General features: G+C 35.5%; 1 protein-coding gene across 4 annotated transcripts in view; it reads right to left on the reverse strand.

Annotated features, from left to right (window-relative positions):
• LOC131164640 (zinc finger CCCH domain-containing protein 5) overlaps positions 1–25,962 on the reverse strand; it is a 68,274-nt gene that overhangs the window by 26,407 nt on the left and 15,905 nt on the right. For all 4 annotated transcript variants that reach the window (XR_009139303.1, XR_009139302.1, XR_009139301.1 and 1 more), the window contains exons 5-6: positions 9,805–9,897; positions 9,066–9,182 (exon numbers count right to left, since the gene is read on the reverse strand). Coding sequence is in view for 1 of the 4 variants with exons in the window: in XM_058121976.1 (XP_057977959.1) it covers positions 9,066–9,182; positions 9,805–9,897 (210 nt within the window). In the remaining 3 variants the exon portion in view is untranslated. The remainder of the gene's footprint in view (positions 1–9,065; positions 9,183–9,804; positions 9,898–25,962) is intronic.

Consider the following 25,962-nt stretch of genomic DNA (forward strand, 5'->3'; position numbering starts at 1 on the left):
AATTAATGAACAAAACTTTAACTTAATACATTAATATATCTGATTTTTACTACTAGAATTTCTAAAAAAATTTATTTTATCCCTATACTAAGAAAATGCTTAAAAAGTTAAATAGTCAATTTGTATTATATGGATCTCTATTAGTGATGTATATGAAAGAAGAGCAAAAGTCCTTTTCACCTTTAAAATTGCAATGTTAATTTCTTATAGTTATAAATGAAAATAAAATCAAGTTATAAAAAATAATGAAAATATCTTTTTAAAGATGAAGGAATATATTTTTTTGTAATTATTTACAAACTTTAAAGATATGTATTTATTGAAATCCTTTCAACAAGAGAACACATCCCTTAAATATATGCATAAACACTCTTACTTTACTAATAAATAAAATATATAATATTTAATAATTTTATTTATTTAAAGATTTTAAATAAACATTACTTATTATTCTTAATCAAATATTATATTTTATTTTTATGTAATAAGTATTTAAAATTAGGACTATTTAGTACTTACCATTTAGTATTTACTAATTATATTATACCTTTCGTTTTTTTATAAGGCTTTAACTTTGTATTTTCTGTGTGTTTTGTGTAGAGATCATCAAATCAAGTCTATCAACATGCCACATGAGAAAGGAAATGAGAACTTACCTAGTGAGGACATTGGTTGGCATTTTGGTACTCCGGTAAACGGTAACAAACATGTTATTATGTGTAAGTTGTGTGGGAGGATAATTAAAGGAGGCATTACACGCTTGAAACAACACTTGGCACATAAAAAGGGTCAAGTAGTTGGATGCTCAAATGTGACCACACAAGTAAGAGAACAAATGATAAAACATCTACAACAGTATGCTGAGAAGAAAAGAGATAAACAAAAAAGGCAAAATGAAGCAGAAGTCCAAATTAGAGGAGATTTTGAGAATTTGAGGGATGAAGAAGACTTGGAAGAAGAAATAATGAGATTTGCTCAACAAGAAAGCATACGATCACAGCAACAATAGGAAGAGAGAAAGATTTTGAGCAAGAACAATTGGAAGGGCTAATATTTACGAAGAGGGAGGTGGCTCTGGCAGTGGTGCACTAGTGGTTTCAGTAGAGTAGGAACTCGATCTTATAGTGGTCGAGAAGCCAGAGGTAGTGAGCGACAATGGATCAATCCTGATACCCCTGAAGTTAAACTAAAGGCAATAGATCCTATTTTATAAAGAAGCAAAGGTGCAAAACAATCAAAAATCAACACTAAGTTACTGAAAGGTTTAAGAAGTAAATTAGGAAAAGCAATTAGAAAATTCCTAATTTATAATCGGATTCCAGAAAAATGTAGCTGACTCTCCATTTATGCAACCTATGCATGATGTTGCTACAGAGGTTAGAAAGGAGGTAAAAGATTCCATCACCCTATAAGGTATCTAAAATTTATTTGAGGCAAGAGTATTGAGAAATGAAAGATTATATATTTTCTTTTGCTGGAATTTGGAAGGCAAGAGGTGTAACCCTTATATGTGATGGTTGGTCAGGATCAACTAGAAAACACATAATAAACTTTTTAGTTTACTGCAATAGAGGTATCATGTTTCATAAGTCAGTTAATGCCTCTGATGTGGCAAGCAAAACAATTGAATATTATTTCAGGTAATTTTCTAATTTTAATTGTATATGCAAATAGTATTATGAACTTGTATGTTTTTAATTAAGTAGTAGTAATTATTGAATCTATAATTTCATTTCAAATTAATGGACGAGGTGGTTGAAGAAATTGGAGGGGAGAATGCTATCCAAGTAGTGACTGATAATGAAGCTGAAATGAAGGCAGGAGGGGAATTATTAATGCAAAAGAGACTCAATCTCTATTGGACAGCATGTGCAACTCATTGCATAAATCTTATCCTTGAAGATATTGGTAAGAAAAGTAACGTGAAGGTCTTAGAAGATACAAGAACGATAACTTCCTTTATTTACAACCACACATGGATAGTGAATTTCATGAAAAAATTCACAAATAATAGAGAGTTACTTCGTCCTGTCATCACTCGATTTGCCACCAACTTCATTGCCTTGGAGACTATTATTAGGCATAAACAAGCATTAAGGAAAATGTTCACATCTGATGCTTGAAAAAAATCAAGGTTTGGGATGGCAAAATTAGGTACAGCATATGATTCAAAGAAGATTATCTTAGGCAAAGAGTTTTGACAAAAGGCCTCCGATATAATTAAAGTACAGGAACCCTTAGTGAAAGTTCTTAAATTGGTTGATGGTGATGAAAAACCAACTATTGGTTTCATATATGAGACAATTGATAAGGCGAAGTTGGTCATTCAAAAAGATTTCCGGTTCTACGAAGTCTATTTGAAAATTATTGACAACTGGTGGAGTTTTCAATTGCACTAAGATTTGCACGCTACTGGTAAGTGTAAATCAAATAAAATTTTTTATTATTTTAACTTTTAAATTATACATAGTTGCATTAAAAAACTATTGATTAATATGTTTCTAAATTTAATTTTAGGATATTTTTTGAACCCACAATTTCTTTATGGTGCCCCACTCTCTCCTGAAGTTTCTACAGAAGTCATGGATGGGGTTAAAAAAATGATAACCAAGTTGGTACCCGATATAAATACTCAAATTCGAGTTATTAATCAAGTAAGTATTCGTTCCATTAAATTGAATAAATGAATTATTTTAGTATTCTGTAATACTTTCTACAATAATTATAAATACATCTAATTAATTAATTATATTTCACAATCATCCTTTTTTAGTTGTTGCTATGCCAAGATAGGCAAGAGACATTTGGAACCTCGTTGGCTCAAAGGGCCTCGTTGGCTCAAAGGGTAGTGAAACAAACAAATTCTGGTAAATATAGCTAAATAATGCATGAATGACTATATTTTCTCTCTTTATGTTCAAATTTGACTTTTGAAAAATACGCTATACTGACATAAAACTCTCTTTAATTATTCATGCAGCCGAATAGTGGATTCATTATGGCTTGTGTGCTTCTGAGCTCCAAAGAATAGAAATCAGAATTCTTACCCAGACCACATCAGCTTCGAACTGTGAGCATAATTGGAGCACCTTTAGCCTCATCCATACGAAAACAAGAAATAGATTAAAGAACATGAGACTACAAAAACTTGTTTTCGTACATTACAACATGAGGTTAAAGTTAAGACATACAATGAGATGAAGCCAACAGGAAATTGAAGATGGTTTCAATCCTATCAATTTGAACTACATTTTCGAAGAAGGTGATCTTTTGAGTCCATGGTTGGAAGAGAGAGAGACACCACTACTCGACGGTCAGGACAATTCAAATTGTTTAAATGGAGAAGTTGGTGGTACTGCAAAAGAGGTGATCAACCACCAATAAACGTGCATGATGATTCAAGTTCAAGCCCTGAACATACACAAAGTAATGACAATCTTGGTTTGAGCCCACCAAGTGATGATGATGGTGGTTGTGGTGCTGGAGCTGGCATTGGGGGAGGGTGGTAGTGGTGGTGGTGGTGGCGGCAGTGTAGAATATGATTATGGATATGACACAGGGACATCATTTGTAAGGGATATATATCCTTCTAGTCGTTATGGACTACATGATATAGCTGAAAATTATAACTTGGGTATTCCTCCAGGAAAACAATCTTCAAAACCCAAGAGGAGTGCTCATCCCAATCATATGGATCTCATCTAGCATATCCACATTATGCATCTCGTGACTCACGTTTTTATCCTAGTGGATCAGGAATCTCAGGATCTAGTGAATCTTCTTCTACACACTACCTAGAGTCAGCCCCAACCCTAACTTATGGATATTATTCAGGATATGGTCAAGGAGGAGATCATGCACCTCCTATATCAGTTGGATCTTCTTCACCACTAGTACATTTTCAGGAGCAACAACAAAATAACGTTAACATGGGTTTATTCAGCTGTGTATTTCCACAAGGATGGAGAGATAATTCTCAATCCCAATCTCAAGATAGAAATGCAAATTATGAAGACCCTCCATGTCATTCATTTTGGTAGTGACATGTGCTATGTTATAAATTTGTAAAATTGTATTCATGTATTCAACTATTGATATTTGACACAAATCATTTTTCAAATTCATGTATGTGTATATTAAGTATTGACTCATTTTTACTAACTTTTATGTCTTTAATTAATTAATTATTCATTTTAATTACATTTCTACATCTTTTTGCCCATTAAAGTAATGCAAACTATAAAAAAAACATGCCTTTTTCTTGTAAACAGTGCACTAAAATTAATATAAAAATCATATTACCTATTAAAAAGCATTTATAGGTTGAATAAAAGCCATCAAAATTCAATAAAAATCATGCATTAATGGATTTCATGCTTATTTTTCAATTTTGGCATGGTTGTGCATGCATGAAAAAAAATCACAACCATTACGCCCACTTCCTGTTATGTAACACCCGCGACTCCCGTGTCCCGCAACACCCACGATCGTTACGCGACGTTACTCGCGACCGCGATTTCAAACCATGATTCTCATTCACATAAGAGTAACTACTAGGGATCTAATAATCATGCATCTTAAGTTCGAAAACACCATCATCAGTACTATCCGGACCAACCACAACATCACAATGACATATTGGAACCATCCCCCATGACATCCGCATGGTCGAATCCAGGTTAACCGCCCTTCCCTCCCAATTAGAATCATAAACCAAAACCATGTGTAAGAGTGGCAAAACCCTTAAGACCCTGACACATATTAGTGATTGGGGAGGGGCAGATTCGCGGCAAAAAAAATAAAATTTTCCTCTTTTTTCTCAACCCCAAAAAGAAAAAGAGGGAAAGAAATGCAGCATGGCAAGCTGAAGTTATCAATAATTCATCCAATAAAACTGCTGAATACAATTTGGAACAACCGTTTTAAAAGATTCTAGGGCTACCCTGGCAAAGAAACCATCACCACCCCTTCAACTCTAAGGTTACGTTTGGTTTGTGAAATTCCTTGGAATAGATTAGTTTTAGTAGGTTAGTTACAATTAGTAATACAAGAAATTATGCTGCTATTATAAACAAATAACAATGTGAAATATTTTATGAGTCCATAATAAGGAATAGACAAGGAATAACTATTCCCAAATTTCATCATGGGGATGTTTATTCCTTTATTATTACATGTTGAATGAAACAATTAGGAATATATAAAAAATAACTATTCCTTGATTCCCAAAGTTTAAACTATATTCCATCTTATTCCAATGACTAGTTATTCTACTAAATCAAACGGACTGTAAGAGTTGAAAATTAGCTTTGCATCAATCTCTCCAGAAAATGCCTCAAGTTGAAACCATCTCCTACAGTCTTCTAGAATACCAAACAATGCACTTTCCAACACTTCTCACTTTTATGTCCTAACCTCCCATGCAAAATAACAGTGGCTCCCTTTCCCACATGTATTTGTAAAAAATTCTTGCATTTGCATGTAACTGGTGATTTTTCATGTTGATTACTCTAATCTGACTACTCAAGCAATCTATTTTGAAGAAAAATTCACACAGCCATTTATAAACTTTGTATTGCCACTAAAAATTGGGTTAGACTATCTTTTCTTCCTCTTTTTGCACCAATTTGTGAACTGAAAAATCTTACCAAGTCTCTTCATATATCACTTCCAAATAAAGCATGCCATCCAATTCCACATTAGCGAACAGTTTTCCTCAAAATTCTCAACGTCTAAAGAGAGAAAACTAACGCAATTCCAAGCAAAACAAATAGGCTCATCACTGTCAATTTCGTGGGAAATTTCACAAATAACTTGATGAATGCACTCTTTCTAAAGGACTATTTGATTTTGAATAAAGAATTCACCTCCATGAGCTCACCTTCCTCAAAGTAGGCACAATAACTTGAGGGAGAAATATGCTTCATCAATAAAATCACAAAAAAAACTTATGAATTTCCACCTCAATTCCACCATCCCACCACCTATCTTCCATGGGAGAACTAGTAATTATACTACATGCATTCACATAAAAAGACCTTTCAAGTTCCTCTCCATGTTGAGACTCAACCTACCCATTCATCATCATCTTGAGAAGGGGCATCTCTTTGCACACTCAATGATTAAAGCTATGACTTCTTCAATCCTCAATCATGGAGATGACTTGTTGATCGAGTATTGCGTTTTGATTATTTTAAACAAGGTACTTTTTTATGGCATCATGTAAAACCTCATGGAGAATTCTCTGAATTCTTCACTTAATTCCACTTACTAGAACTTGCTTTGAAACCTATTAGATTACCTCTTTACCTACAAGCTTAAGTAGTTAGGTTGTGAGCCAACAATATATATCAAGCTTTAACACTTCCCCACATGCGCAGCCCAATTGCTCCTGGAGATAGAAATGAATGATAAATAACTCCAATTATAGGGAATGAGATAATTTTTAACCATCACACAATAAATTTTGGATGATTCCTTGAAAGTTCAATAGAAATTTTAGAGGAAATAGTAAACTTTCAACAGAAAGTTCAATGGAAATTGAAATGACAGTCCATAAATTTTGGATGATTCATTGAAATTTTAACAGAAATTTTTTAAGATAGAAAATTGACTGTCATTTCGATTTTGAGGGTGGTGGAAAGCAGAAATTTTGACAATTTCTTGGAAATTTAAGACCATGCCTAAAAGCTTAAGCTGTTAGGTTGTGGGCGAACAATGTATATCAAGATTTAATAATACCAACTGATACAACTCTTCAGCGAATCAAGAAAATGAGAAAATATCGATAGCTAGAATACAACATTGAGGTCTCAAGCCTTGAGAGAAAGGGAAGAAGCGTACTGTACAAGGTAAAAGTCTTGTGATTCATCTGCTGAATAGAACTGGAAACAATCTTTTAAATGATCCTAGGGCCGCCCTAAAGAAAGATCAACTTAGCCTTTTTTTTTTATAAACAAAGAAATTTAATTGAGAGAACAGTACAGCAAGAACAAAGAAAAAAAAAACACAGGCGGAGACGTAAATTACAAAACAAAAATCTCAAAAACAAATAATTAATACACTTAGCCTTTCTCTCCTTCCCCTTCCCAAAGCCATCTGACCTACAACTCTTCCCAATTGAGTCAACCCTAATTTTCTTGCTCTTCTGCCTCCCTTGGTATAAACCTTCAAAGCCTCTGCCTTATCAGCAACCTGAGCCTCCTTTACCTCATCCATCCTTGCCTTGTCATTACTAAATCTTGCAACATCTTTATTCCCGTTTTGGACATTCAAAGCATAATCCTCCATAAGAACCTCCTTACACCCATCCTCCAAAGGAATACCACTGGTAAACTCACCCATCTTCAATAAATCCCTTCCCCCATCTGTCTGCCTACCGATTAACTTCTCATGTTGCTCATCCAGTACCTCCCCCTGTTGTAGAATATGCACCACGATGTTGTTTCTCCTCCACCTCCTCACTCTGCCCAAAACCAAGTTTGCAGTGCCCATCTGTGTTGTCACCCATCTCCGAAGCCACCCCTGCTGAACTTTCGGGGTTCTCATAAGGTGATTTACCTAAAACCAAGGACTGCAGTCACTGCACAATGGAATTCTCCAATGGGCTCTGGGCCTGATACCTAACGAAAGGACCTTGCAAAGCCTGAGATGTCTTGGACCTGCTCAGGAGAAATAGTTGGAGTAGGCTGCTCTTTAAATAGATTTGGGTCAAGCCCAATAGCAGCCAACAGCTAACCCAAATGCAAAGTAATGCGTATAAACCCTGGCCCACCCAACTCTAAGCCCACTCCATGTTTCTATAAATAACTATGTATTACAATTTTAAAATTTTTAAATATAGTATGAGTCACACACTTCTCCAATGCTCCTTAATATAGTCCATGGGCACACTGATGCTTCTTTAACTTGCTTTATATGTAATAACAACATATTGCAGTAAGACTTTTTTTTCATTTTATTCATGAAAATGCATGATTATGGAAGAGCAGGAGAACAACTATATTTTTGGTAAAAACAATAAACATGGTGAGATTTGCAATGGAAGAAAATAGAGGCCTTCTATGAAAAAAAGTGGGAAAAAAAGGAAGAAGCGTATGTATTGATAATGGATTTTTTGAAAAAAATAAAATAAAATAACCTAACATTTGTCATTAGTAATGCATTTATATATGACATTACATTATTTGTTTAATGATTTTTCCTTGCCATATATGCCCTATATTTTAAAACATTTCTCACATTTTCATGTTTGTGCCATGTCATATCCACGCCTTCACAGCCCAAAGGCCCCAAACCCCTTCCTTTACCTCTTAGCATTTATATCCACCAAGAAAACAATTATAGTGAACCCTAGCTTAAGCTTTCTAAGGCGGTATAGGAGCAGGGTATTTGATAACGAAAGTAATATCACAAAGATAATACATAGATAAATTAAGGCCTCTACTGTGTGAATATAAACCACACACTCCCCCCCCCCCCACCCTGCACCCCACCCCCTGGCGCACGAGCTCGCCCTTTTTCCTTCCAAAGACCAAGCATGAAAAAAATTAACAAGTGAAGAACAGTTCCTTTCCCGTTAAACACAGGATTGAAGAGTAAAAACAACCATATTCCTGCAGAGAGATGAAACAGTTGAATGGAAAACAACAATACATGATACCCACCATTATAAAGGTGAGTCCAAAATTGGGTAGACCTTCTTACATGTCAATCAAGTTACAAACAAATATTCACAGAAAGGCTTCAGATGACTCTACACTCACGTTTCCAACATATTAAAAGCCAAGCATGCCTGAATCAAAAATCATATCCCTAACCCCAACTACTCAAGTTCAATTTATCATCAGAACAAGATGCAACTCTAGCAGAGGACAGGCAAAAGAAGCCAAAGATACCATTGGCAGAATATCATGATTCTAGAGCCAAAAAGAAGAGAAAATGAACATAAAAATGCAAGAAATGTGTTGCATATTTCCTAAAAAATAGTGAAATGCACAGATCTAATAAAAAGTTGATGTCCACAGTCAACAAAAGCAGTAATTTAAATGAGAAAGAAATGGTACCTGTTTTCCTGCAAAATAGCGGCCGTTTATGGAATGACACGCCAGCACTGCATCATCCAAAGACTTGTAATGCACATATACATTTCCCCGCAAATGGAATGAACCATTTTTGCACACCTGGGCATGGACATGACATTCATTAAATGTTAAGACAAAAAAAATGCGAAAGAAATTTATCTAACTTTTTCTTTCCAAATAAATTTTTATTATATCTTTACCACTATTACAATCAGATAACTTGAAAAACAAAACAATTTTTGGCATTCATTACAAAATCTTGTTTGAACTTATTATATCTATTGAAAGAAGAAAAGATAATAGTTTATGAATACAATTATAAATATATACAGGCACAATTTGAACACGACAACATACAAGACACGAAGTAGAGAATTAAATATCCTCCCTGCACTAGTCACACTCGTAATATATCAATATTTTCTTCAACCAGTATTGGGAGTTGAGAGGCACACAGAGGAAAGTTTCCATTAAGAAAAATAATAATAACATAAAATTGTCATCATACGTATATTTCATGTTGCATAAAGAAACCTCGTTAACTATAGATTGAAAAAAAAAAACAAATTTGAAGAAAAAAATAGTTATTGAAAAAACAAAGTAATAAGAACCTATAAAAAAATTGGTGCAACAGCTATAATGTTAACAAAAGAAACTGCACAAAAAATGTTATCAAAAAATAAGAACTGTCAGCACCAAGACATGGATAGAAGTTGGCCACCTTAAAATTCACAATTTCCCCAAACTTCAAGAATTCTGTATGCACATCCTCATAAAACTCTTCATAACAGTGTTCAACTTCTTCATCAGTATACTGAAAAGAATAAAAAAATATGTAAGTATTGTCAAAATATTTTCAAATATACAAGCATGTGCAAATCAGATAAGAGAGTTTTAGTGCAACAGTATGCCTAATGCCTAATACAAACAAACAAAACTATTAAAAAAAGAAAACATTTCTTTTAATTCTATAGAGGGAAAAAAATATCAAAGTACACGGGAGGAAAGGTATCCATAATTCCATCCAAAAATACCAGCCCCAGAAAACAAAATCTGGGGAAAAGGAAGAGAAACATCAACCAAGAAAAAATTAAAATAAAGTGGATAAAGATGTCATTAAGAAAGTTCAACAGATTTTGCCCTCTCATACAAAAAAGCTGCCTTAACAATACCAGATCTATGAATGCAATTCAAAAAATCACACAGAGATCTAGCTGTATCGAAGACCAGGTAAATAACTGATAGTGGAAACTCATATCCAGAGACCTCATTTCTTCTTCTCCCTTTTCAGGGCAGAACTTATTCTCTCTAATACAACTAACAATTACAGAAGACCGCCTACCACCTTAATGAATAAAGCCACGCTCAACCACCTCTAGAAGGCCACTAAGAAACAGAGGCTTGCTAGAAATACCATTTTTTTTATAGAGAGAGAAAAATTATTATTCAAGGTAGAGAAGAAAATAGAAATAAAGGAGAACAAGGAAACACACCATTCCAACCAAGATTCCCAAAAAGAACATTGCAATGATGATGTATAGCACATCGCCTAAGCCCTAATTACTCAGGATATTATCATGCTAACATACAGGATGCTAGCAAAGTTAACCCAAACAAGTCCATACATACACATGCATACCATAGAATCAACCTTAGACACACCCATCAGTCATTTTATGTTTGATAAACAACAAACCCTCCTTGCTATCCAAGAGCAACACACATTCTCAACCATGCAAATCCTAGGACATTTTTTATTTTTTTATTTATTTTTCCACAGTAAAAACTAAAAAGCAAATGTAACAAAAGGCACCATGAGGGTGCCAACCCAGTATAAAAGAAATTGTAAGACAAAAAATTCATGAAATCTATTACAGACTGCATGTACATCTGATGCCACCCCAAAATCATAGAAGTATTAACCTTCTATTTTTAAGATCCAAGGGAGATAACTCTCCCTCAAAAGCTCCCACATAGCTTCCTTTCACACCAACCATAAAACTGCAAGATGGATCAACCCCACGCCCAGAACCCATCTGTACCAGACTTGCGAACACAACAAATTTCTGGCCCAAGAACAATGCAATAAAAGATGCTTCACTAGTTCAGCTGCATTTTCTTTAAAAAAATAATAATAATAACACCTATTCATCATAATATTTACCTTTTTCTAAAGATTATCAATAGAAAACCCATTTTTAATATTGCTTTCCTGGCCTCACACACACACACATATAAAAAGGAAGTCACCTTTGAATGTGCATGAGTCTTCCATATTGCCTCCCACATAAAATTAACCATCTCCTTCATTATATTTGACAGTAGCCTAGTAATATGATTTAACATCAGAGGCCCTCTCCTGGAACGGCCCCGTCCGAAACCATATCATAAAATAAATCAGAAAACATTTCAGGTGATCACATTTTCCTAAATTTGAGCATGACACACAATGGCACATCCCAGATCACCTAACACATTTAAAGAAGTCCACAAGTTAGCTTACGCATACACCTTTAAAGAAGTGCACAAGTTAGCTCAGGCATCACTATCCCTTGTTATTATGAGAAAGATCTGTGGATCAAATATCAGATGAAGAAACACAACAGCACTTATATTGCCTGAGGTAAATATTTTCCCCGTCCCACACTCCCACCAGTTGCCATAAATTGGCCATGCCAGAAAAAAAATATCCTTTCCTCGCCTGATCCACTTCAACAGCCCACAGATCATGTGCTTCCTTCCCTGTTTTGGAAGCCAAAATTTTCTGGATCAAACCACATTTGGCAACAATTATGCTCCATCAAAGGTGGCTATATTTCGACCAAAAACTCCAAAACCACTTACTAAAAGGTAGTTATTAAGATGAACTAAAAATTTTATGAGCAAACACCAGGTAAACAGGTTGTTTAATACTTTAACCACACTGACTTCACTAAGTTGTACTCAAACTCCTCGTAAACATGTTTACAAAATCAATGACAGGCTAGAAAGGCCACTGTCGATCAAAGTGCCTCCAGGATTTAGAAAGAATAAAAGAGTACCACTTCCATATTAATATGCAGTCATAGCCAAGGTTTTGAAAATCGACCAGACCCAGACACCTATCCGGTCCGGTTGAGGCATGTGAGCCGGAAATGTTTCGACTCGGGCTGAAACCTGGCTGAGCCAGTACACCAGCATAAACCAGCCCAAACTGGGTTCAATGCCGAGTCAGCCTGGCCTCTTAAAAAAATCGAAATGTAATGTGCAGCATTTAAGGCCACTGCTCCTCATCCTCCCTATAAATTCTAGGACCTGCAGCAGTTCCCTCCTCCCATAGCATTTTCAGATCTGCCTATTTTCGCATGGTAGGGTCTTAGAAATTAGAACAAAGAAGAGAAGGGGAGGGGAGAGAGAGATAGAGAGAAAATAAGGAGGGAAATAGGGGGAGCTTTCTGTGCTTGGAAGAATGGAGAAGAGTTCTTGGGAAGACTTCACCTACTCCCACAATCAATATTTAATGTAATGTAATATTTTTTAAACTTCGTTATTATTAAGTTGACTTTTAAAGGGAACAAATCCTTTTTTTAAGGCAATGATTTGAGCTGTGAGAGTTATCTTTTTAAGGAACAAAATGAGCTTCTTTTTAAAAAAATTAAAAATTAAAAATTTTGAATGCAACATAAATAAATTTATATTTTTAATTTATTATTCATAATTGTCATAATTGCAAAATTTCTAGATTAATTTTATACTTTTATATTTTCACGATTAAAATAAAGTATATATAATTAGTTTTACTTATATATTTATAATATATAATATATATAATTACAATTATACGTATATATATAACAGAATGCTGACATTGCCGGTTCGATCACCGTGTTGACCCACCAGTCTGACTAACTAGTCCGACCAACCCTAGTAGCTTTACCAGGCTGGTTTTCAAAACCATGGTCATAGCAATGCTAACGCAAACAACATTATAAATATATAATTCATGTTTACATACACTGTTCCTTCACATCCTCTTTCATAGGATAAAGCCATACAGATGTATTGAATGGGCCCTTCAAGAGAAAAGAATGGTCCCCAATTCCAAAAGAATACCCAAAGCCATATAAATACAACCTCGTTATTAGATTAATAGCAAACAAACTGGCATTCGGTTGATTAAAATATTGAATTGAAACACGGTGTATTCCTTTTCAGATAAGTAGAAAGCAACGAACTAAGGCAAAAAATTTAGGTTACGTTTGGTTTGCAGAATGTTTATTCCTAGTAATAGATTAACTTTAGTAGGTTAGTTACAATTAGTTATACAAAAAATTATGTTGTTAATATAAAGCAAAGAACAATTTAAAATATTTTATGAATACCTAATAAGGAAAAGACAAAGAATAACTATTCCCAAATTTCATCATGGGGATGTCTATTCCTTTTTTATTACATGTTGAATGAAATAATTAGGAATATATAAGGAATAACTATTCCCTTGATTCCTAAAATTTAAACTATATTCCATCTTATGCCAATGAATAACTATTCCACTGAACCAAACGAGCCATTAGAGAAGCAGGAATCTGTGGACACTGCACACACTACGTGGCAACATTTTTTGCAGAAATTATTACTTAGACTAGTTTTTTTTGCAATTATAAATATCAAATTAATTATATGGATGATTTTCCATGAAGGGCAGGTACTTCTGAAGGGTAGACAACTAGACACATCCACGTCATATTCGTTTATATACCAATACTCCTCAGACACTTCTTATATATATATATATATATATATATATATATATATGTATTATTTAACCTGGTTTCGCCCAAGGGCAAAAATCAATTACAACAAAGCCCCTTTCCAATCCCCTTTTTCCAATAACAGCATTCCTTGAAATAAACCCAAAGAACGAGCCCAAAAAGACACCTAGAAAATAATTCTATCCCAAAAAAAAAATATATATATATATATATATATATATATGCATAGAGTTTATATTGCCATTGAAAATCCTTGCATTCCTTTCAATCCACAAAGTTCAAAAATGCCAAAAACTGCACATCTACTTAAAATTTTCCCCGACTTATTCCTCTTAAACACTTTGCACCATACCATTAGGTAAACATCAACAATCTAAAGAATCATCAGCGCTTCCTCAAAGACCAAAGAAAGGAAAGCCCAAAGCTTGCTAGCCAGCCTACAATACAGACACAAGTGACCACTTGTCTTACAGACTTCTGAACACGTGACACAAATATTTGGACTTATGGCTTCACAAGGTCTCCTCAATTGCAGCAAATCATTAAGTATTAAACCTATTAAGGGTCAGGGTCCACATAAAAACCCTGATCTTACAAGGAGCCATCGCCTTCCAAATAAAATGGTTCAAAGGAAAAAAAAAAAAAAAAAGGATTTGTCCTTTTCAACAATTGGGCAAGAAAAGATTTTGTGGAAAATGAACCAGTAGAATCCCCAAGCCAAATCCTCGAATCATGCCCCATTCGAGGGACAAAAGAAACCAGCACATGCAACAACAAAGTCATATCCTCAGCCTCTCTCTCGTTAAAATTTCTACAGAAATGAAAATCCCAATAAAGAGAACCCCCCCCCCCCCAACCAAAAAAAAAAAAAGAATAGGAAGTGTTAATCAATGTATTATACAAGTGGGGCAATCTAGAGACAAGGGAACAAAGACTTTGAAGATACCTCAACCACCCTAACATCTTCCCAAAAGCAAATATGATTCCCAACTCCTGCACAATAGCGAGTAAGAGGAAAAAAGAACTGAACTACCTAAGAAATGAATTTCCAAGGGCTAACACAAGAAATAATACCACTACCCCTGGTATCCGCGCCCCCCCCCCCCCCCCCCCACCCCCCCCCAAAAAAAAAATCCTATGCAACCCATACTTACTTTTAATAACCATGTACCATAAAAGTCAACCTCAAGGGAAAACTTCCAAAGCCATTTACCCACTAAGGAGATGTTTTTAGACACTTAAGTTCCCAAGGCCCAAACCCTCATCACACTTAGGTCTTTTCACCTTCTCCCAACAAACTAGATGATCTCTCTTCTCATCCCCAACACCTAACCATAAGAAATCTCTCATAATTCTTGGATGCTCCTTACATACATGTCAAGTACTTCAACACCATATCCAAGTGTGCCCATACTTGCACAGTAGCATATGAATATTAGACTTTGAAAATGTTTCAAGTATTTTTATCATGCACCTATAGCAAACTACACATATCAGCATGTCATCCTTTTGTATCGAAAAGAAATATTATTTGCTAATCAACAAAAGAAAACATGAAGTTGCTAATCAACAAAAGAAAACATGAAGTTGCTAATCAACAAAAGAAAACATGAAGGGGCATGAAACAAAAACACAATATTCTTTAAAGTTGAAATGCATACACTTATCCTAATTGTAAGGTATATCCCTGGCATATTGCATCATAATTTTTCAATAATTTACTCATTTGTGTGTCCCCAAGCCTGTGTCCTGTATTCCCATATCCATCTTTCATATATGATTTTTTGGATCTCCAAATATTTATATTTTTGTAAGTACATATACACACATATATGGATATTTACTTATTTGTATATTCCATCTATACACACATCTATGAGGATATTTATTTTCTACTGAACAGACCCTCAAAAAAAATTAAAATCATAGTAACATAGAATATTTTGGAACACCAATCCCTACAGGAAAAGCAAAAAAGAAAAGATTCTCCTATTCTAGCAACCCCAAAATGACAAATGGTATCATATTGTGTTTGAAAACAGATGCTTACCTCAACACCTATACAACCTATCTCTGAGATACAGCTTGGGTCTCAAAAACTTTTGTTGCCAAAAGAAATGAATAATTAATATTTTATTTTGATTTTGGACTGTCATAGTTATTTTGTTTGGGATTGTTATAGTTTATTTTGTTTTCCAAAATATGCAAATAATACCCCAGAAAATAATTTATATTTAAAAATTGAATACTACTGTTTGACAGAGGAAACCCTCCACCTTACAGTGGATGAATCCAAGGAAGCTAGCTCACATACATCATCAAAAAATTGTCTGCCAATTATCATCTCTAATAGTGGGTTAATCTTCTCAACTATCTGACCCTGTGTTTTTTTAAGCCTCAAAAAATAAGTTGAACTAAGATGATATTCAGCTTATAATTTTTTGTCTTAAGAGTGTATTTTGTCTTATCCGTTTGAGTAAGAAATATTTATGTAAAGTTGTAGTGGCAAAACGAAGAAAAATAAATGTAGTAACAAGAAAAGTTGAAAGGCTAAAAATAAATGAGTGTTGTGTATAAGCAAACATAAGTCGTTTGATGATTGCTTTTGTAAATATTGTTCTATATACACATGAATTTTTTACATTAAATGATAACAAATTTTAAAGGATAAAAGTAGGAACAGCAGTATATGCATGCAGGAGTAAGATGGACAATAAAAAAATTCCAAGATAAAAGCAGACGATTTTATGTGAAAGTGGGACTTAGATGGAATAAATAACAAACTTTTAAGAATAAAAATAAAACAATTATATGAATTTTAGGAACTAAATGGAATTAGAAAAAAAATTTGAAGTTGGGAAAAAAATTTTGGAACTCGCTTCCTCCAACTTCCATATTTATATATATAGAGTACGGAAACAATAATATGGTTCATGGGAAGAATAGAAGTTAAGCTTCATAAACCACCATTTTCTTTTAGTAGAATATCATTCAACAATCATGCAATGAGAACTGCGTAAAAAGAAATCAAATACTTCCATCTTCCTTATCCCTATTCATGAAAACACAGTGTGTCCACTCACGTATTTAAAAAGAATATTTAAAATCATGACTTACTGTTGATCAGATTGTGACAAACACACACAGCTTAACAATGAAAACTTATAAATGAAGTGCTAATTGAAAAAAAAGCTAGTAAGAATAAAAGAAGAGTTATGGAGACCAAAAGGTGCAAATTCAAGCAAGAGGGAACATAAGTAAAAAAACTTATCATCAGTCTCTACCCCTAAGTCATACAAAACATCATGAATTTTAACTACAATTATTCAAACCACATGTACATGCCCAATATGGGGACTGGTTTAACTCCTGCAAGCAATGTGGGACGACTCCCCATCCCAAGAACCTCAGTTCTAAGCTGCCTCCTACCTCCACAAGGCATAGGATAGTGGGTACCACCCACCCTACCAGGACATGCCGTCCCTGGCATCAAATCAATGGTAAATTCAATCTCTCACTTTGGAGCCAGTCTTGGTAAATCATCTGGAAAATATATGAAAATTCATCAACTATGGGTAAGGAAGTTTGGGTTTCATTAACTTGTGTACTTTCTGTCATCGTTGCTACAAACCCTAGACATTTGCCAAAATTCCATCCTTTCACAAGCAATCCAAATATCAAACATCAGAGCTACCCACTATCCGCCTTGTGGGAGCAGGAGGCAGCCCAGAACTAAGGTTCTTGGGTTTAGGAGTCCCACATTGCTCAGAGAGGTGAAGGGCTTTGGCTTACTTGGGGATAGGATCTCTATCCTGTGTAGGGCCTTCTAAGGACAGATAAAACTGTGAGGCGGTTCGCCCCAAAGCAAACAATACCTACACAGTGGGAGTGGGCTATCACATACGGTATAAGAGCTGGATCCTAACCAAAAATGTGGTGATAACACATGTTAGGGACAGCATGTCCCAGTATGGTGCGTGGTACCACTATCTTGTGCCTTGTAGAGGCAGAAGACAGCCCAATACTAAGGATCTTGGGGTGGGGAGGAGTCTCACATCGCTCGGGGAGGTGAAGGGACCTCCCTTTATCAAGGGATTGGATCTCTCTCCTATGTAGGTGCTTTTTGAGGAAGGACAAACAGTGAGAGGGTTTGCCCCAAAGCAGACAGTACCTACACAATGGGAGTGGGTTGTCATAAATGAGACTAGGAATTGATTTTTTTCTACAGTATATGGCAAGCAATGTTAAATTCACAACAATGCGTACAAAGGAGCTCAATACAAAACATTAATGCTTTGCATGATATTGAATGTGACTCTGCCAAAAGGATATCTAATGACACCTAATGAATTTTTCTCTCTTTGTAATGACACCAACTAAAGATACTAAAGGAAATATGAGTTTGCTTCAAAAGGTAGAATTAGCATGTCACTATCATTGGCAAGTTTAAAATGGGAAAATAACATAGAGGGTCGATCGGCCTATAAGATCACAAGCAGAGACCTTTTGCTACACCAAGATGCCTTCCATGAGTCCAAGTTATGGTATCACAGAATGCATGCCAATTTGTCATGATCTACTGCCACTACTTTCAAAAAATCAAGATGCTTTAACACGAAGCAAGTTGATTCTTCTAGTGTAATCAATCGCCACTATATGTATGCCAATGGATTAAGCATATAGAATTGACTTAAGATTATTATAAATGCACTTTTATTGGGTATAACAAAGGGTTAAAAGGTCGAGTTGATTCCTCTAGTGTAATCAACCCCCACTATATCTATGCCAATGGATTAAGCATATAGAATTGACTTAAGATTATTATAAATGCATTTTTATTGGCTATAACAAAGGGTTAAAAGGTTATATTCCTTGAATCAAAGTTCTCAAACTTCGCACTAATATTACAAACCATGAGAGCACATAATGTCTAAAGACCAATACGTAACTGAAATTCCTTCAAAAACTAGGGATTGTCACGATTGGAGGATGCCTCGAGCCAGTTGGGCTGAAGCATATCAAACCTCATGGATACCTTACAAAGACACAGCAAAGGTAATCGAGAAGGAGGTAACGGCAAAAGTGTCCAATACAGATGCAGGAACATTTATAGTTCCATTACTCACCACACAAGAAGTTCAGAGAGCAATGGATAAAATGGCAAGATATGTCCACTATGGAATTATCCAGGTTGGGATAGATCCATTAGTAAGAAAATGGCAAGATCTTCCTATCCTTATTGCAGTTATGGACGGAAGTATCGATAATTTTGGTAGGTCCTTACTAGGGGAGCAAGGGCTAACTTACATTCAGGAGCACAATTTCTCACGAATCCCTATTGGACTCAAAACTGAGACAAGAATAACAAAGGGGAAAGGAAAATTAATTAATAAAAGTTTATTACCTTATCTTGGTCCTTCTCTTTCAACCCTGCACGAAGTTGTATCAGGTAATCTTTCGTATCCCACTATTATGCTTGGTGTCTAAATGGAACCTCTACAAACGCTCCTTCCTACGAGCTTCTGTGGACTTCCTTAGAGCTTCAACCTTCACACAATAATGTTTGGAATAGAAAGAAAGACTCAAAGAGAGAGAGGTTTAGAACTGAATAGACTTCTATTAATGTATCTTAATGTTCCCTCCCCGAACACAAGGGTTGGAGCTCCCTTATATAGGCCAGCAACTACTAATGGATAAGCACAATCTTGCTTTCTCAAAAGTAGATGTCAAACCAATGTCGACATAAAGAAAAAGTAAAAGCTACTTTAAATAAAAGCAAAAGGACAGCACATCAAATCCTACTGACTCTTTTGACAAAACAACAAAATACCGACAACTTTTTAAAAAGCAATTTTTGACTAAGGCATAAGAATACAAATACAAAAGCAATTGATATGACCCGACGAATTGTCCTTTCGGCTAGGCGTGGGAAATGACATGGTTCTAGACAAATGTCTGATATGACCCTTCTGAGTAGTCCACTCAATCTGGCCTGGGATATGATGACACCTGGACTATCATCTGAACCGTACATCTGGCAAAGATCTCATCCTTCTTCAGAGATCTTTCAAAGCTCCAATGATTTCTTCATAGTGCTCTTTTCTTGCTAATTCTGCAAGTACAATCTGTAAATCACTCTTCATGGCCTGGGTTGAAGGAAGATGATGCTCCCATTTTTTAATTTGACTTATTATATTTTTTGCTCCAATTGCAAATTCTGCTAAATTTGCTTCTTCAAATTTTTGGAGGTACTTTCCTTCAATAGCAATCAAAGTTTCATGATCTGCGAAGAATATACAATCCAAAGCCATCCTTGCTTCTAGAAGATAAATTACCTACAAATTTTGAACCAATTCATAGAACTTCCTATGTTTCTAGAAATCCTCCCAATCTGGTTCTTCTTCATGAAATTCTGAAACTGCTCTGTTTTTCCAATCTTCTAGAAAAAGATTCCAAAACAAAACTCTTCCTGATTTCAGCTCAATTGGTTCAATGTATCCAATCCACCATAACCATCCTGAATTAGCGAAATTTAACACATGTCTTACCTCAAAAGCTTGTCCTGTTTTGCAAAATCCAAAAAATTGGAGTTCTCTTGATCTTAAGGCCTTTTGTACTGCAATTAACAATTCAGAATTTACATTTCCGAAAATGTGTAATTTCGAAATACACAAACCACTCCTCATCCAAAACTGTTTTAATTCTGGATACTCCGAAATACTCACTATTGCTCCGGTAGTGAAGTTGTATTTCTTAAGCTAGATATCCATTTCAACTTTAAGCTTGATCTATTGATGAATGAGTTCTGTTGTACTTCCCCTATTTACAGTTTTGAAGTTTTCTAAATAATGGCTTCAAATTCTTCCAATATTTCAACCACTTCTTTTAGGCAAACTGAAAAAGATATATTTGCTGGAATCGCTAGATTATTAACTATCCTTTCTAGCAAGTTTCTCTTTTCCTTTGAGATTTCTGGAGTCCTTCCCAGAAAGTCTTCGATAACCAAATCAACTTCGACTGTTTCTCTATCCTTACTAGATCCTAAAACATTCTTGTTGATAGCAACTGAGTTTTCTGTATGCCTTCTCCTCTTACCCTCCTAGTTCTAGGATTCTGGACACACTAGGTGTTGTAATGTCCATACTGGCTGCAAATGAAACACTGAATATGACTCTTGTTACTCAGCTTTTCATCTTTCCTAGAAGAGCTTCCCTTCTTCATCTGGCTTTGTTCCAAAACTGGAATTGAATGTTCTCTCTTTTGAGAAAAGCTTCTTCTTTCTTTGCTACTTCCTTTTCCCTTTCTGGAGTTGAAAGTTATCTGTCTTTGTTTGTTAACAAATCTGGCAACTGGGCAATCTGCCACCTAATGCCTTTCCTAACAAATTGGACATTTGTAATGGCTGCTAGTGCTACTGCTACTGCTTGCCATTAGATCTGCAAGAATTCAAATATCTGGTTAGAGTATCAGCAATAATATTATCTCTTCCCTTAATATGTTCCACATTAAAGGAGTAATATTGTAATTCATTTCTCCATCTAACCAATTTTGCTTGAATGCATCGTTTTAACTTAATTCTCATGAAGTACTTTACATAGGAACTATCTGTTCTAACGATGAATGGTTTACCCAAGAAAAGTTCATTAGCCCTAATTCCTTTAAGGACTGCCAACAACTCCTTTTCATGAACTGGGTAATTAAGTTCTGCTCCATTAAAACATCCACTTCAATATCTACTAAGGTGTTCTATTTTATCAATCTTTCTGATTTTTAAAACACATCCCCATGCTATATCTAAAGCATCGGTTTCCAGAATTATATCTAATTCTGTACCGTCTGGATATTCTAACTTTGGCAAATTCTGAGCTTCTTTCTTTTAGGCTTTTACTACTTCAGTATGCTCTGAAGTCCAATTCCAAGGATTCTTTACTGAAACCTTTCTCTAAATTGGTTCTGCATTTTCTACCAAATTTTTAATAAATTTTCTAATGTAATTCAATACTCCTATAAAGCATGGACACTGCCTTCGGTCTTTGAATTCATTAGGAAATTCACATAGTCTTTCTGCTATATGTGGCTGAAGTTCCTCTTCGCTTCCTCGAATTTTTAAACCTAAAAATTCAATCTGAGGTTGCATCCATATGGTTTTTCTTTCTAAAAGAACCATTCCTTCTTTTCTGAACACTTGTGCCACCTGTCTCAAATGTTCTAAGTGGTCCTTAGTATTTTTACTAAATACCAGAACATCATCAATGTATACCACAACAAATCCAATCATTCCTTAAAAAGCCTTATCCATCCTTCACTATAAAATTCATGGGGCATTCTTCAATCCAGATGGCATAACTAGTCACTCAAAAAGCCCAATCGGCGTAGTGAAGGTTGTAAGAGCTACTGCTCTTTCTCTGACCTTTATCTACCAATATCCTGATTTGAGATCGAATTTAGAATAAACTGAGGGTTTCTCCCTTCTTATTCTATTTCTAAGAGACTCCTAATTAGGTAAATTATACCCATCATCTCTTGTTTCCTTATTCAAATCTCTATAATCAATTACAATCCTAGCTTTTCCACGTACTTGTTCGGCATGATTTGTTACCATAAAAGCAACACTCCTGTGCTCACTTTTACTGTGCCAAATGAGTCCCAAATTTAATAATTCTGGAATTTGTTTCTCAAATTCCCTTATCATTTCATTTGGATAACTAATCCCTTTACTTCTGATAATTGTATCAAAATTTTTTAGCAAAATATCAGCTTCTGGTATGGCTTTCTGTCATAATGCCTGCGGATTCTCCGACCAGTTTTCTCAAAGCATTTTCTTGATTTCTTCAAGATTACTTTCTTCTGACTGATTTACCTTTAGGATACTTCCTGATACCAGTTCCTTCCAATTATCAAGTTTCTCCTAATAATCAGATCTTCCTTCCTTGACTATCATATAATTCTTTATAATAGTACCTTAAGACTTTGGAATGAAATGGTTATCTAGGATTATTCCTTCTAAAAATATCGTAAATGGTTGATATTTCCTAAGGAATTTACTTCCCAATAGAAAATCATCTGGTAATTCTGAAATTAAGCAAAGAATTTGCTCCTTATAATCTTTGCCATTCATCCTTATCTTCACATTTTGGGCAATTTCTCCTATCTGAAGAATTGCACTATTTCCCACTATTACCTGAAGATTAGCCTGTTCCCAAGTCACTTTTGGAAAACGAATCTTCGTACAAGACCACGTACATCCTGTGTCTATTAAAGCAAGATGTTTACTTTGGTGATACTTTGAATTAATTAGTTTACTAGTTTAATTAGTACGATATTATGTGTATTTGGTGGCTCGTTTGCAATATTTGTTTATTTTAGAGGTGTGTTTGTAATTCCATGTACTTTTAGGGGTATTAGTTTAATTTTATAGATGCTCTCCTCTCTTCTCCTTCCTTCCTCTCTTCAATTTCCTCTCATTTCTCCCCTGAGCTGCAGGTCCTTGATGTTGTCCTCCATCAGGAGGTCAAGGTTACTCGTGTTTGTGGTCTTTGGAAGGATATAATTGCTTGGCAAACAGATCTTTCTAAATTTGTAGTTCAGTTTGATTTGGGCTCGATGTTTACTTTGGTGATACTGCCCTCAAAGAAACATCCCCATCATTGTATAATATCACAAGTAGTAAAGGTGGGTTGATTGCAAATATTGTTTCTAACAGGGAGAACACAATAATCTGAAACCTGTCATTTCATAGGAACCTTCAAAAGTAGAAGCTACAGGAGATATTGCTGCTCTTGGGGGAAAAACCAGTTATTAATGGTTATTTAGTCTTTTAGCATTATTATTATTATTATATGTTAGTTTTTCTAGTAATAAATGTGAGTTAGTAAGGCTATTACGATCATTCCTATTGTACTTACATATATTATAAATAGAGGGAGAGAGCTATCATTGAGTTTAGGTCTTCCTTTTTACCCAATTACTCAACATGGTATCAGAGCGTGATCCAAACTAAACCCTACTCTCCTCAGCCATCACCAGAAAACACCATTCCTGCAGCTGTCCTTCCTAGATTCACCTCCATACCATATTATTTCACAAAATCAACCATACACCCATAAACAGACCCCCCAACAACTCACCCCACAAAACCCCATTGCTGGAGAAACTCCCATGCACCCCCATGCGCCGGCCAAATGTCGAAAGGGCCAACCCCATGTGCCGGCGCATGAGTGAATTTTCGGCCACCTTTTTCTCTTTTTTTCCCTCTTCCATGCTTTGATTCCTTCTCTAGACTATATTATCAAGCTGTTAGATCAGTTTTTTGCTCAAAAATTCAACCCTTTCTGGCTGTGTACTCGCAGCATTCCATTAACGTGTTCAAGGCTTGTGAAGGCTTCTTTGTGAGTTTTTTGGAGCTGTGGCAGCATTCATATGTTCAGTTGTGAGGCTGTCAGTGCTATCTATCGGTGAATTGTCCACCTCGTCTATGGCAGTGCGGCACCCAAGGAATGGTTGTTTGATGCTTCATGAAGCTGTTCATCAATTGTTAGGGAGTTTATTGGGCCTGAAATAGTTGGATTTGAGGTGTTTTTTGATTTACTATTCTAATTCCTTTCATATACCAAAATATCAAGCTTTTGGGAATGTGCTTTTTGCTCCAAGATCCACTCTTTTTTGTGAGAATGCACTCTTGGTAATTCATTAGTTGTTGTTCGGTGTTAGTAATGGTCATTGACGACCTTGGGGCAGTGGCAGTGCTCATAAGCTGTTTTTTTTGTGTGAGGTTGTGGCAGTGTTGCTTTCTTAGGGCTGCATCTGAGGTTGTTGGTGATTTGTTCATGGTAGTTTCGGTGGTTCACCTCTCCAATTGTTCCAGTACTAAGTGTTGCTTCCTTGGGTCTGCATGTGAGTTTCTTGGTGCTATGGCAGCCTTATACTGATTTATCTATGGCTTGTTCATGGTGGGTCACCTTGTTCACGGTTGTCCCAATTGTTCCAACAATTAATCTTATGATCATTGGTCTAAGTTTGTGAATGTTGGGATGGCGTTTGCAAATCCCAAAAGTATGATTACTTCGTTAATCACTTGTTTGAGCGAACCGCGTTCGCTGACTAGATCATAGGAGGAGTATTCCAGGTTTCTACAATATCAAGTGTCTCAACAAGCATCTTATCACATTGCCTTTTTTGCCCAAAAAGGTAAATCCTAAAGTCTGCATGTCAGCTGGTATCCTTCCTACTAGTCCTTGGATTATCGATTATGCTGCCATTGATCATATAACAGGTGCAACAAACTTCTTTTCTGATCTCCAATATCCTAAAAATCTCGCTCGAGTTACCCTTGCTAATGGATCCACTATTGTTGGGAAGGGGATAGGAAAAGTAAATCCTACCCCTATCTCTCTTTCTTCTGCTTTACACATTCCCAAATCTCCTCTTAATCTTATATCAGTTAGTAAGCTTACAAAGTCACTAAATTGTTCTATCACATTCCTTCCAGATTTTGTGGTTATTCAGAATCTAAAGACGAGAAAGACAATTGGCATTGAACGTGAGGCTCGTGGACTTTCCTACTTTGAGTTGCCTTCTCCACCCATTGCCAGCATAGTCGCAGCTACACCATTTCAAACCCATTGTCGTCTTGGTCATTCATCCTTGGACAAGTTGAAACAGCTAGTTCCTACATTGAGTTATGTGTCTAATCTTAAGTGTGAGTCTTGTCAATTAAGCAAGCATCATCGTGTTCCCTTTGCTCCCTAGGTTGACAAACAGGTGGTTAGTCCTTTCATGCTTGTCCATTCTGATATTTGGGGTCCTAGTCATGTGACATCAAAGTTGGGGTTTCGGTTCTTTGTTGCATTTGTCGATGACTACTCTAGGATGACTTGGTTATATTTAATGAAGATCATTCCAAGTTGTTTGATATCTTTTGTGCGTTCTATTCCCAAATAAAAACTCAATTTGACATGCCAGTCAGGATACTTCATAGTGAGAATGCTAAGGAGTACTTCAATACTCAATTCACTACTTATATGACTAACTCCGATATGATCCATCAGCCCTCTTGTGCCCACACTCCATAACAAAATGGAGTTGCAAATTCTTGAAGTCACTCATACCCTATTGTATCAAATGAATGT

This window comes from Malania oleifera, chromosome 9 (genome assembly GCF_029873635.1).
Source record: "Malania oleifera isolate guangnan ecotype guangnan chromosome 9, ASM2987363v1, whole genome shotgun sequence".
NCBI lineage: Eukaryota > Viridiplantae > Streptophyta > Magnoliopsida > Santalales > Ximeniaceae > Malania > Malania oleifera.